The 14,103-nt window shown below is 41.9% G+C and overlaps 2 protein-coding genes across 2 annotated transcripts in view; both read left to right on the top strand.

The window, feature by feature from the left end:
• Positions 1-9,501, top strand: part of LOC115569888 (NACHT, LRR and PYD domains-containing protein 12-like) — a 38,591-nt gene extending 29,090 nt beyond the window's left edge. Inside the window, exons 10-11 of the mRNA XM_030398094.1 lie at positions 7,603-7,779; positions 9,365-9,501. Coding sequence (XP_030253954.1) covers positions 7,603-7,779; positions 9,365-9,389 — 202 coding nt within the window. The 3' untranslated portion in view covers positions 9,390-9,501. The remainder of the gene's footprint in view (positions 1-7,602; positions 7,780-9,364) is intronic.
• The window catches only part of LOC115569875 (NACHT, LRR and PYD domains-containing protein 12-like), a 152,657-nt gene that overhangs the window by 95,679 nt on the left and 42,875 nt on the right, over positions 1-14,103 (top strand). The gene's annotated exons all lie outside the window — the stretch shown is intronic.

Here is a 14,103-nt window from a genome sequence, read left to right as displayed (position 1 = left end):
AGCTTCTACAAGGAACTGATCTCATCAGTTTGTTGATTGGAGTGGTGACCAGATTCAGGGAAGAATCAGTGGTGATCATGGCAGATGTTGAATCCATGTTTCACCAGGTAAGAGTCCCAGCTGAAGATGCTGATCTGTTGAGGTTTCTCTGGGGATTGAAACCAAGACCTCACTGACTTCAGGATGATGGTGCATCTCTTTGGAGCAACTTCTTCCCCCAGCTGTGCTAATTTTGCTCTCAGGAAATGTGCAGAAGATAACAAAGGACACCTCAGCCAAGAAGTGGTGGACAGGGTTCTTTATTGCTTCTACGTTGATGATTGCCTGGTGTCAGTGGCTTCATTGGAGGAAGCAATATCTCTCTATCACGACCTCGTCTCCATCTGTGCAGAAGGTGGTTTCCAGCTTACAAATTGGATAAGCAACAGACGTGGGGTCATGGCCGCAATACCTGAAAATCACAGAGCCAAGGATATGAAAAGGTTGGATCTGGATCAGGGTCAGCTACCTGTAGAGAGAGTGCTTGGTGTAGTATGGTGTATTCAGTCAGATACCTTCAGGTTTAAGATCGTGATCAAGGACAGACCACTGACCAGGAGAGGAATTCTCTCAACTGTTAGCTCCATCTATGACCCTCTTGGAATCCTGAGCTCTGTTGTGTTGTCAGCAAAGCAAATATTAAGGGATCTGTGCTGGAGAGCACTCAGCTGGGATGATATCATACCTGATTCAGCGGCTGAAAAGTGGATGGGTTGGCTCCAGGAACTGTGTCGTTTGGAGGACTTTAAAGATATGAGATGTCTGAAGCCCTCAGACTTTGGAGCAACAACCGTGGCACAGCTGCACCATATCTGTGATGCAAGTGAAGATGGCTACGGAGTAGTGACTTATCTGCTGTCGCACAATGCACACTCACAAGTACACAATGCGTTTGTTATGGGGGAGGCTAGAGTGGCTCCACTTATGTCTGTTACAATCCCCCCCTCCTCAGTTTCTGATTCAACCTGAGAGAGCACGGCCTGTTGTTCATCAACTTCCAGCAGATGACCCGGAGGTCAAGAAAGCTGTGGCAGTAAATGCTGCACAAGCTGCAGAGGAGGTTGACACTGTGCTTGCATGATAAATTATTTCTCATCTTGGACTGGTTTGAGGAAATGTGCTCCTCTGATCTAGAGATTTAAGAAATTGCTCATGGCTTGCTGCCAGAAGAGGAGAAAGTTAAAGATGGATCTAACACAGTCTGGTCTGAATTTGAGAGAGAGGTATTGGATGACTGGTGCTAGCACAGTCCTAAGGAGAGTTCTGTCAAAGTGTGTCATCTGTCAAAGACTGAATGCTCAGCCAGTGTCCCAGTGGAGGGCAGGCTTACCTGTCGAAAGAGTTACTCTAGATGAACCCCCATTTACTCGGGTTGGAGGAGATTATTTTGGACTGTTTGAAGTGAAGAGCAGAAAGAGTGTAGTGAAGAGGTATGGTGTAATTTTTACCTGCCTGGCCATACATGCAATTCACATTGAAGTGGCACCTTCACTGGACACTGACTCTTTCATAAATGCACTCAGACGCTTTATAGCAAGACACGGTCAAGTCCTGGAACTACTTTCTGACAATGAAACAAACTTTGTGGGAGCAGAGTGTGAATTGGAAATAGCAACTGAGCAGTGGAATCAATCAGAGATTAACAGTGTACTTCTTCAGAAGGGAATCAAATGGCGTTTTAAACCCCCAGCTGCTTCGCATCGTGGAGGACCTTCGGAGCGGTTAATCAGATCTGTGCAGAAAGTGCTGAACTCCACTGTGAATGTTCAAAACCTGGATTACAAATACATCCTAAAATGCTTCTCGCCTTGATTCACCTTACGTGAATCTAGCCTTGGCCAAGAGGACTTGATGTCATCAGGCGGCACCCATCGTTCAGTGGGTGTTTCGACCCTTTTTCTGCTGCCTCCCCCATTCTGTGAGCTGCTGTCTTTCTCTCCTTCCCTGTCATTCCAATGGATGTGAGCATTCTCCTCACTGACTGAGCAGGGAATCCTCTACAGCCGACCTCGACCGGGAACAGCCGTGCCTGCCATCCTTTCCCCCTGCAGTCATGCAGAAGGTATTTGGCGCTCTTTCAAAGGCCTTTTCACACCCCTCTTCCCATGGGACTGTAAGTTCTATGAGGATGATCTTTTTTGCCTCTTCCAACCACAGTACCATAACAGGCCTCAGGGTTGTCTGGGGGAACTTCAGCCTTCCTCCCAGGTCGACCTTCATTTCCCATGATTGGGCCTTTTGTAGCAGACTGGTTCTTGTTATTGCTTTGGTTGGTGGCTTTTTCCCCTCCCTTACAAATTGCATTTGCTTTGTGAAATAGAATCCACTATCAGCAGCTGGCCAATTACCAAAGCATCTACAGATCCTAATGACCTGGAAGCACTAACACTAAACCACCTGCTGCTGTTGAAAACGGTACCATCTTTACCACCAGGAGACTGTCAGGAGGCTGCCGTGTATGCTCAATGGCGGTGGAAGCAGGTGCAATACATATCGGACTTATTCTGGAAAAGATGGGTTAAAGAATACTTACCTCAACTGCAGGAGCTTCAGAGATGGTCTGGAGTGAAGCAGAACATTATAGCAGGAGATATTGTGCTCATTGTGGACAACACAGCACCTCGAAATTCCTGGGCTGTGGGAAAAGTACTACAAACTTGTCCAGGCAGAAGAGGATTTGTGCATCTGGTGTGGATTCAAACAAAGAGCAGCTGCCTGGACCGTCCAATAACGAAGATCTGCCTGCTACAAGAAGCCAAATCTGGATGAGGAACGGCTACTACACACTGTGACTCTTTGACCTCCAACTTGACTTTGATTTTTACTGACAGATATACCACAGAATGATGGCTAAAATGACTCTGCCAGTGACATTTGGCTTTATTGACTTGTGACTTAGGAAGAAGGAAGACAAAATATGAATAATGGACTCCAAATGTTTTTTTTTTTTTTTATTTATATAAATATGGTTCATTATTATGGATAATAACCAAATGATTAGGTGCTGGGGTGTAAGAGCCATGAATGAATTGGTAGGTGTTTTTCTATTTGTTACAAGGTGAAGGGGTATTGTTATCTTTTGGTGTTTGTTTTGGTTCTGATATTTTATTATGTGGTCATACTGAGTAGGGGATAGCGGGTCACGTGGATATTGGTGGGGTTATTAGTTAATATAGGTACCTGTTCATTTCTCATTGTTAGAGAGAGAGGGTGAGCTGGGTCTCCGTATTTTTGTTGACCGCTATTTACGTTTGATCACTGAGATTAGTTTGATTATGAGTTTGTTCATTTAATTATGAGTTGATCATCGTTTTTCATTGATAAAAAGTTGAATATTGGAGACTTCTTTTAGGAAACGCTTCAGACAATCAGGCCCAACCTCAGTCTCTCAGCGGCTCCTTTGTTTGAGTCGCTACAAACGGAATGCCTTCTAGTAAGTGTTCAGGCTGAAGAAGTGCACAATTTCAACATTCAGTGCAGGAAAACAAGACGACAAGCTGACAGAAACCTCAACAAGTCCTGGAGCCATTAGTGCCAATGCCTCCATCTCAGTGGTTGAGCATGATTTCTAAAGGCTGTCAAGTTTATTTGAAAAAGAAGAAATGGGATGCTCTACTGTTACAGCTCTCCTGTAGGAGGCCTGTGCACATAAAGCAGCACCTTTGCTGCTATATATGTTCTTATTTTGGTCCTTTTAAATGAAAGTGAAAATAATGTGCAGATAGTTGTTGTGTTTTGTTTTCTCTCACACTTTTCTTCCTTTTTTTAGTGACTCTTGGTCTGCAGGAGTTGTTAGATAAACATAAGATCAGTCTGAGGAGGAGATGTGAATGTGTGACTGAAGGTACTGAAACAGGAAGTGATGAAACAGGAAGTGGAACCCTCCTCAACAGTATCTACACTGAGCTCTACATCACAGAGGGACAGAGTGAAGAGGTTAATACCCAACATGAGGTGAGACAGCTAGAGACAGCTTCCAAGATGGAGACCCTCCATGACACTCCAGTCAAGGGCAGCGACATCTTTAAAGCCTCACCTGACCAACAGAGATGCATCAGAGTCGTTCTGACCAACGGCGTCGCTGGAGTTGGAAAAACCTTCTCGGTGCAGAAGTTCACTCTGGATTGGGCAGAGGGCTCTGAAAACCAAGATGTCAGTCTGCTGGTTCTGCTGTCGTTCAGGGAGCTGAACCTGATCAGAGATGAGCAGTACAGTCTTCTCAGGCTGCTCCATGTTTTCCATCCAACATTACAGAAGGTGACAGCAGAGAAGCTCGCTGTCTGTAAACTTCTCTTCATCTTTGACGGCCTGGATGAAAGCAGACTTTCACTGGATTTCAAGAACCATGAGGTCATATCTGATGTCACACAGAGGTCATCAGTCAGCGTGCTGCTGACAAACCTCATCCAGGGGAAGCTGCTTCCCTCGGCTCTCGTATGGATAACTTCCCGACCTGCAGCGGCCAATCAGATCCCTCCTTCATGTGTGGACAGGGTAACAGAAGTACGAGGCTTCACTGACGACCAGAAGGAGGAGTACTTCAGGAGGAGGTTCAGTGATGAAGATCTGTCCAGCAGAATCATCTCACACATCAAGACCTTTAGGAGCCTCCACATCATGTGTCTGATCCCAGTCTTCTGCTGGATCACTGCTACAGTTCTGGACCACATGTTGACTACAGACCAGAGAGGAGAGCTCCCCAAGACCCTGACTGACATGTACTCATACTTCCTGCTGGTTCAGACAAAGAGGAAGAAGCAGAAGTATGGTGAGGGACATAAGACGAGTCCACAGGAGCTGACGAAGGCTGACAGGAAAGTTCTTCTGAAGCTGGGGAGGCTGGCGTTTGAACATCTGGAGACAGGAAACATCATGTTCTACCAAGAAGACCTGGAGCGCTGTGGTCTTAATGTCACAGAGGCCTCGGTGTACTCAGGAGTTTGTACAGAGATCTTCAGAACAGAGAGTGTGATCTTCCAGAAAACAGTCTACTGCTTTGTTCATCTGAGCGTTCAGGAGTTTCTGGCTGCAGTCTACATGTTCCACTGTTACACCAACACGAAGACAAAGTTCCTGGAGGCGTTTCTGGAAAAAGAATATGTTTATATTTCACTGGATGACTTCCTGAGTAGTGCCATGGAGAAATCCCTTCAAAGTAAAAATGGCCACCTGGACCTGTTTGTTCGCTTCCTTCATGGCCTCTCTCTGAAGTCCAACCAGAGACTCTTAGGAGGTCTGCTGGGTCAGACACAGAAGAGTCCAGAAATCATCCAGAGAGCCATTAAGAACCTGAAGAAGATGAACAGAGATGATGTCTCTCCTGACAGAAGCATCAACATCTTCCACTGTCTGATGGAGATGAAAGACCACTCAGTTCATCAGGAGATCCAAAAGTTCCTTAAGTCAGAGAACAGATCAAAGAAAGAACTCTCTGTGATCCACTGCTCAGCTCTGGCCTACATGCTGCAGATGTCAGAGGAGGTTCTGGATGAATTTGACCTGAAGAAGTACAAAACATCAAAGCAGGGACGACTGAGACTGATTCCAGCTGTGAGGAACTGCAGGAAGGCTGTGTGAGTCCAGATAAGATTATCATTGTATGTGGATTACATTACAAAACAGTGTTGAGCTGTTGCCTCAGATAGATGACACTGAGATAATGTAATGAGGTTTAGCAAGAGCAAAGGTATAATCACAGAACATGATGAACAATTCGCCACAGAGGTGGAGAAGAGACCAGGGTATTATAGCCAGAAGGATGAATGACTGATCTGTCCATTCTCACAATGTTTACATATCTATTACCATTGCTTGATTTGAGAGGTTGTCAATCAAGGGTATTTTCCCTCTTGACAAGTAAAAAAATCTCACTCTCCATTCTCATTGCACAAAGGAGCAACTTTACATTGATTTGATTCATAAACAATGAGGACGCTCTCTCTTTCTCTGGTAGTATGTGAATTGACTGGTCTGTAAACTGGTATACTCTAGAGCTATTACACATTCAGCTCCTGGGACAACATCTGGATTCATCCTACGAGTGAGGGAGAGCTCAGCAGGTTCAGTTCAGTGGAGAGATTTTATCATCACCAATCTACAAGAAGAAATGATGTTGTTAAACAGCTGAACTCCACTTAAGTGAAACTATTAACTATTACATTTCAATAACACAATCTTTGATGAAGAGCAGACTGATATTAAAAGATACATAGACGTCATACAAACACATGACTGAGGTAAATACAAGTGCTGTTACAACCTCCAGTGATTGTAGCACTCAGTGGACATCATGTTCAAATAAAATTTAACAGACACAAATGACATCACCTTTTTTGGGAGACACTTTGGTCTAAAGCTGCCATTTAGGGATCATTAGCTTGCTCAAGAGCACTTTGACGTGTGGACAGGAGGAGCTCAAGTTTAAACCACAAACCTTGTGATCAATGACTGACCAGCTCAGGCTGAACAACTGGCCAGCTGAGCTACAGCCAAATGTCTTAATGTCTGTTTTTTAGAGAAAGTGTCTGATTTTATTTGGCCTTGTTTTTCTCTGTCATCACAGACTTTCTGGTTGTGGACTCTCAGAGACTGACTGTGAAGTCGTGGCCTCAGCTTTGAAGTCAAACCCCTCCCATCTGAGAGAGCTGGACCTGAGTGAGAACTGGCTGAATGATTCAGGAGTGAAGCTGCTGTGTGCAGGACTGAAGAGTCCAAACTGTAGACTGGAGATCTTGAGGTCATTTCATTTATTTTGCTCATGTCCAGTGTTTATATTCCTGATTTAAATCCATAACAGAACTTTTAAACATCCTTTACTTACCTTGTGTTCTGTGTTTGTCTGGGCACAACTCACAACAGCTCTTTTTAGTTTGTCAGTCTGTACTCTAATTGGATTCATGTTGTTATGGATACTGTAGTGTTGGGACAGTTGGGATAATACGTGTTGACATGAATGTGGTGACATTTAGATTATGTCTGTAGAAGGCTGACATTACAATATGATGATCCACAATAACAAAGTCACACAATCACTCCACTATTCTAAAAATAATAAATAAATGGAAAATCCAGTTTTGTTTACTCTTCCCCAGAATTCATCTTGACATATTTGCAACTTTGGAAACTTTGTGATCTTTAGTTGAATGTGAAGTTTTTATTATAGTGATTCATACTGACTATCTCAATTATAAAGTCTATTGCTTTTACAGTGGTTTAATCTATTGACTGTGGCAGAGCAGTGTTGAGCTGCACGTTTAAAACCTTTATACAAAGAGAAAAATCTACACTGGATAATTTACTGTGATCCTCTTCAACTCTTGATTGTCATTTTATAATCCACATATATACATATTTTTGAAGAAAGTGATGATTAAATACCTAAACACACTGAATAAATACGTTATCTCTGTTTCAACAAATGGACAACAACAAATATTCAGTATTTTCTTTCAGATGTTTGGAGTTTCCATTTTCCCATATTCTATTTGAAGAGATTATTAATCATTGAATGATTTCAAGCAGGGACATTGTCCTCCAAACTTACATCATTTATTCTTTATTCAGACTGAATGACTGCAGTCTGTCAGAGATCAGCTGTGCTTCTCTGGTCTCAGCTCTGAAGTCCAACCCCTCCCATCTGAGAGAGCTGGACCTGACCGACAGCAACAACCTGAAGGATTCAGACGTGAAGCTGCTATGTGATTTTCTGCAGAGTCCAGACTGTAGACTGGAGACTCTGAGGTCAGTAAAGGGTTGGAGTCAGTTCATGATGGTTTCAGCAGTATTGTACAGTATCAACGTAAAGATCCAGTATGTCCTGCTTACTCAGTGAAGCTGTGAGAGGAGAACCGTGACAGGCTTCATGATTGGACAGGGAGAGAGAACAGTCAGCCAATAAGATTAAAAGCTTGTTGTGATGGTGTGTTTGATTTGATATGAAGAAGACTGTTGTTGTTGTCTTCATGTCTACAGGGAATAAAGCTGATCACAGCTGACAGCATCACAGGATGTATGGAGACAGTGTCCTCATTCATCAAACTGTCGGAGCATCAAATCTGATCTCAAAGTGTTTGTTCTCTCATTTCAACACTGAAGAACTGATCAGTTCATCTTTACCACAGCTCTCAGATCAGTCTGATTGAAGCCGCAAATCACTGGCTATTCTTTCAGAGAACCATCATTACATTTAGTAACTGTCTGGTTCGTAAAACAGACCACAACCTCTGCTGAAGTCCAGAAACCACAACTGATGTTGAACATATTAAATATGTTTTTATTTATCATTTTTGTCCAAATATATTTGTTATAACAGATACAACATTTAAATATTTGTCTTGTACTACTATTTATAAGAAGATTAAATATTCACATGACTGAGATTCGGAGACTAACACTAAATCATCATTAAAGTGAGCTGTGAGTGTCTGTGTTCCTGCAGTAATGATGCGTTCAGGGACTGTCAACAGTTTATTTCCACTGTGTCCTTCAGTGAAACCTGCAGAGTAAACAGACTTGATGTCCAAAGTATCTGCAGGTCTGTGAGCTTCACTCCAACACGTTAACATGAAGCTGAAAGGAAGCTGGCTACGCTACACAGCCGCTCCACTTGTGGTCTGAACAGGACTGAAGTCCTGCTGGTCTTTACATCACTGTCCATTTTTATACTTGGCAGCAAGCCGCCAATTTGGCCATCCTTTTTGCAGCTAGATTCGCGGATTTAGACAGGGCGGTAAATTGGGGGTCTGTTTTGGTCCGCCAATTTGACGCCTCGGAGGGTACACTTATTTCCGCCTCCATTCCTATCTAAATCCGAGAGGTTAATGTGCCGACAGTTGCGTGAGATGGGTAGAGGTGTCGATGACGTGCACTGTTGTGCGACCCACAGCTGCAGAGTTTTAAAACCAGGAAACAGGTGATGACAGCAGTCAGTCCATCACTTCATCCACGGATGTCAAGATGAGCAACTGGATAGCTGCTGAGATCTGGGAGATGCTAGCAAGCCCCCCGCTTAGAATCCAGTTCTAAACTCTAATGGGGTGCAATGTAAAGCTCTTATTTTGAAGACAAATTTGTTGTCACTGTTCACTGCCAGACTTCGTGCTTCACGTCACGTCACATGTTTACGCCTACCCCAGTGGCGGCTTTTGGAAAAGGAGGAATATTACATCTTGCTTTTAGAAAGACAGGGTGGCACATTGCCACCTTCACCTTGCAGCAAATGTGCCGCCTTGTCTATCTAAAAGGGGTTGCTGACTGACAGCCGATGGATTGAGTCTCTGTAAACACTCATTTATCACTTCTGCTGTCTCTCTGCTTCTCTCATCAGATGCAAGTCGTCTCTGTTCGAGTGAAGTGATAGGTGGAGGTGTTGAGAGGATCAGCTGTGCCCTGATGATCCAGAGAGGTTGAAGCAGCACCATCAGCTGCTGGTTGGAGAGGCTCTGACTGGGCCGTGTTACTGGGAGGTGGAGTGGAGAGGAGAGCTTCATCCAGCAGTGACTGACGGACCAATCACAACAAGTGGAGATGACTGTCAGTGCTGCAGTGTGAACTGCTCTGAGATCAGCTCCGCTGTCACACACAATGTCCAGTCTAGCATCATCCCTGTGTTCCTCTGGATGTGACAGAGTATCATCAGTGTATCTGGACTGCTCTGCTGCTGCTCTGTCCTTCTACACAGTCTCTGCAGACACACTGACACTCCTCCACTCCTTCTGCTCCACACTCAGACACCTCCTCCACCTGGACCCTGGACGTGAGTCTGCATCACGTTCTGTCTTTCTTCTTCTGATTCAGTCAGTCTGTGTTTATACAATTACTGGTTGTTGAATGACGGAGAACGCCCGTTAATTTTCATAATATACTGTAAAATGAACGTTGATGTCAGAATGCAGAAGTCTGCAGCATCATATTCATCAGTGCAAGATTATTTCTGTATCTGTGTTCTTTATTCTGTATGTTTATATTTTATTGCATATGAATCTTTCATTATATTCTGGGACAGTTACTTGGTAGGGGAAGCATTGAACACTCAGAATACAATGGAATTTAGATTCATTGTCTGCACGTCTGCAACTTTAATGGTCAAAATATAAAATTCTCTTAAATTAAATTACCTGAAAAATACAAATGCATGACATACATGAATTATATAGAATTTCCTGTAATACCATTTGAAATAGCATCACCATCACCAGATTCAGGTTTCCTCCCACCATTATGTTTTACTGTCAGTGATTTGATCAAAAATAACAAAAGAAAATGTGATTTTCACAACCAGTACCCCACTGCTCACTGTCTCCCTCTTGTAGCCCTGCATTTAGGTCTAATTTATCTCCAAAATGACTATTATAGCAATACCACACAATTTCTCTTTCAAACATGCACATCACCCCCCACACACACACTTAGACCAGCCACTACACTCAATGTAAAAACTGTATGCTGTCTTACATTATGTTTGTGTTGTTGTTTTTATTAAGTTTGTTATATACGTTTATATTTTGTTAAAAAAAATCTATTAAAAATAATAATAATAATGATAATTTATCTCCAAAACTGTACGTGGTGGAATTAGAGTTGGGGTGGAAAAAAATACATGAATGAGGCTCTACGGTCGTTGCAATTTAATATTGTTAAAGTTTCTCTGATTGGATTGAGAGCAGTCACTTAGTCTGCAAACACCAGAAAATTTCTCCTCTTTTCCTACTGCAAAGCGAGCGCTAAATTTCAACAAAACAAAATAAAGTTATAGGCTAAATGCTTTTTAAACCATTTAAATCATTAAAACATTTAAATGTGTTTTTATTTCAGAATGATCTTTATTCATTAATTTCAATTGATCTTTTTTTCCATAATAATGGATTAATTCAACACAGAGCTGCTCACCTCCTTCCTAAATTGTGGGTAGGCCTACTGGGGCTGGTTCAGGGGTAGGTGGCTCACGGCGCTCACAGACAGCTGCTGCTGCTGCTGCTGCACTTGACGTGTCTGTTCAAACATGCATCATTTTTGACAGGAGGGGTGGTCAACTGATTAAATATGGGCAGCTTGCTAAAGGTGAACAGTGAAATCTAAAAATCCAGAGTTTGTGAGAAAAGTGAGCTAGCTTAAAAACCACAAGGTTAACGTTAAGACAAACAACAGACTAATGTGTTCCAGAACTTTCCACCACATGAACCAAACCCACCTTGTTTCTGGAAAAACTGGGTGACATACTGACGCCCCTTTGCTTCTCTCTCTTGCCTAATCTTTTTGTCTTTCCTTTTTTGGCTACCCGACTTCTGGGGCACTTTGCCTTCTCTCGGTCTCCTTACTGACTGACACGCGGCACCACGCAGCAGTTCAGTTGATTTGATGGGAGGACCGAACCATTTTACGTAAGGGGGGGGGGGGGGGGGGGGGTCTTGAGAAATGTTTCCAAAATAAACGTGTTATTATCAGTGCATTAGGTGATGCATATTTATGATTATAAACTAACAAATTAGTGTCATATTATTTTTGTCAGTATGACAATTTTATTAGGGGCCTTTCTGGGCCCCTGTCAGTGATGGGCCCCTAGAATCCTTCCCCTTTTCACCCCCTTTTCGGCGCCCCAGCTTGTGTGAGATTACTGTCTTAATTCTAAAAATCCCTGAATGAAAATTACATTTTAATTCAAATGTTTATCCTTCTGTAATGAGCAATAAATGTATTAAAGGAGTCATCACCTGGTTTTTTACATATCCAGTCCCTCTTGGATCGCTTTGGATCAATTCTTAAAACTTATTAGAAAAAAAAAAAAAAAAAAAAAATCAAACATAGAGCTTGTTCTGACAGCCATCAGGTAAAGGTCCTGCAGTAAAACCTCAAACACTTCCAGCGTAGTGCAGTAAATGTAGTTAAGTACAGTCCTTGAGTGCTCAGTTACTTTCCACCCCTGACTACTTCTGCTACTTGCTCCTTGTAGCAAACACTTAACTACTGTAAATAGCACGACTACTATTACTACTGCAACTATGAACACCATCAATGGATATTAAGTGGGGACAGGGGAGTCCAGTCCACCCTTCCTGGAAAATTCTTGAGCTGTTTCCCTAAATATACAGTGTTTCCCATCGATTAACGAGACTCTAGTGGTGCATCGTAGTCTAATCTGCTGCACCGTAGAATCACGCATACACAGGATGAGATGTCACACTGTCCCTATTTATATGATAATTGTGAATTCTATGTACGGTAACTATGAGAATCTTAGTCTGACATGGCAGAGGGATCTGAATGTGAACACTGACGAGGACTTGTGGGCAAAGATCATTTCCACTGCAGGCTGGTTTAGTTTAGTTTCATTTGAACATATGAACAGAAAATAAAAAAGAGAAATTCATTATCGGACAAAATGTAAAGACATGCACCAGTCGGAGACAAATGAAGGAATAGGAGGAAAGCGAGAGAAAATAAAAAACAAAACAAAACAAACACATGATTCTTCTATTCCCATTCATCATCCCAATATATAAACATAATTATAGTAGTTATGATACATATAATGACATGTAACAGCCATGATGATAGCGACAACAACAACAAAGCAATAATACTATACTCATAATAGCAATCATGTGAATCATCATTGTCCTCATCATCATCACCACCATCTCCCAATACCCCAAATGATAATAATACTAATGCTGAAATTAATAAACATGTCCGAAAAGGAGTAGAAGAAGTGTAAAACGTATTAACTCTGACTTCCTTTCACCATCATTAAATACCCACATCACTGTGCTTCCCTGTTCATCTGTTCATCTGGAGAGTAACCCACCAATGAGAACAAAAAAAGAAAAAAGAGAATATGTACAACTTAAATCCCCATAATTTTTTCCAGTGGAATCTACGAACTTGAAGACACACACACGCACACACACTAGCATTTTTTTCTTGAGGACCAGGCAAAATGACCTCACAAGTAAAAATGTCCTCATAAGAAAGGTGGAATTTCTAGAGTAGACCCCCACAAGCATAGCATACAAACACACACACACACACACACACACACACACACACACACACACACAGTCTATAAACAGAGGCAACATAAAAATCTGTAACAAATGAAGCTGATGAATAAACAATGAACACCTGGTGATATTTAAACACCTTCCTCACTCACTATATCACATAAACATCTTTTCTCTATATGTCTTTTTGAACTGTTTTATGGTCGTGTGTTCTTTTAACTCCACATTCATACTGTTCCATAGTCTCACTCCAGCAACACAAACACAAACACAAACATTGTGGTGCACAACCTCAAATTTTTGAAATGGTATTTCCCCCTTAAATCATAACCTCCTTCCCTTTCCATGAGCAGTTTTTAAAGTTTTTCTGGTAATAGATGATGTTTTGCCTTAAATATAACTTGTGCTGTTTGAAATGCCACTTGGTCTTGAAGTTTAGAAGTTTTAACTGTGTGAATAGTGAGTTAGTATGATCCTGATATCAGCTTTATGAATGTATCTGATTGCTCTCTTTTGAAGTATGATCAGTGAGTGTAACCTGCTTTTGTAGTGATGTCCCCAGATTTCAGCCCAGTAGGTGAGATATGGAAGGATGAGGGAACAGAATAAAGTGTGAAGTGCTTTTTGATCCTAAACCTGTCTTGCTCTGTCTAAAACTGCAGTGGTCTTGAGACCTTTTGTTGTACGTGCTCGATGTGGGATTTCCGGTTAATTTTTTAATCTATTGTCACCCCAAGAAATGTTATTACTTTACACCTGTCCACCTTTATAAAATTTGTTTACTAGAAAACAGTTTTTTTGTATTTCTCCATATTTGTGCTAATGTTCATGTTGATTGAAAAACTAAATAAAGACTTAAATAAAAAATAAAAAGAACACATTGTCCACATCTCCATTCCCAGTGACATCACACCTGACATCAAGAATCACGTGTGGTGTCCATGAATTGTGTTTTCATCTGCTGATATGGAATCAAGTGATCTGACAGTAGAAATACATTTCCTTTTCATTTCCTTTGCAATGTGCTCTACAATCTGAGCACATCGACGATGGGATCGATGAACAG

The sequence above is a fragment of the Sparus aurata genome, chromosome 19 (assembly GCF_900880675.1).
Source record: "Sparus aurata chromosome 19, fSpaAur1.1, whole genome shotgun sequence".
Taxonomy (NCBI): Eukaryota; Metazoa; Chordata; class Actinopteri; order Spariformes; family Sparidae; genus Sparus; species Sparus aurata.
Note: the sequence above shows the minus strand (reverse complement) of the source record. Positions and strands in the feature narration are given on the sequence as shown.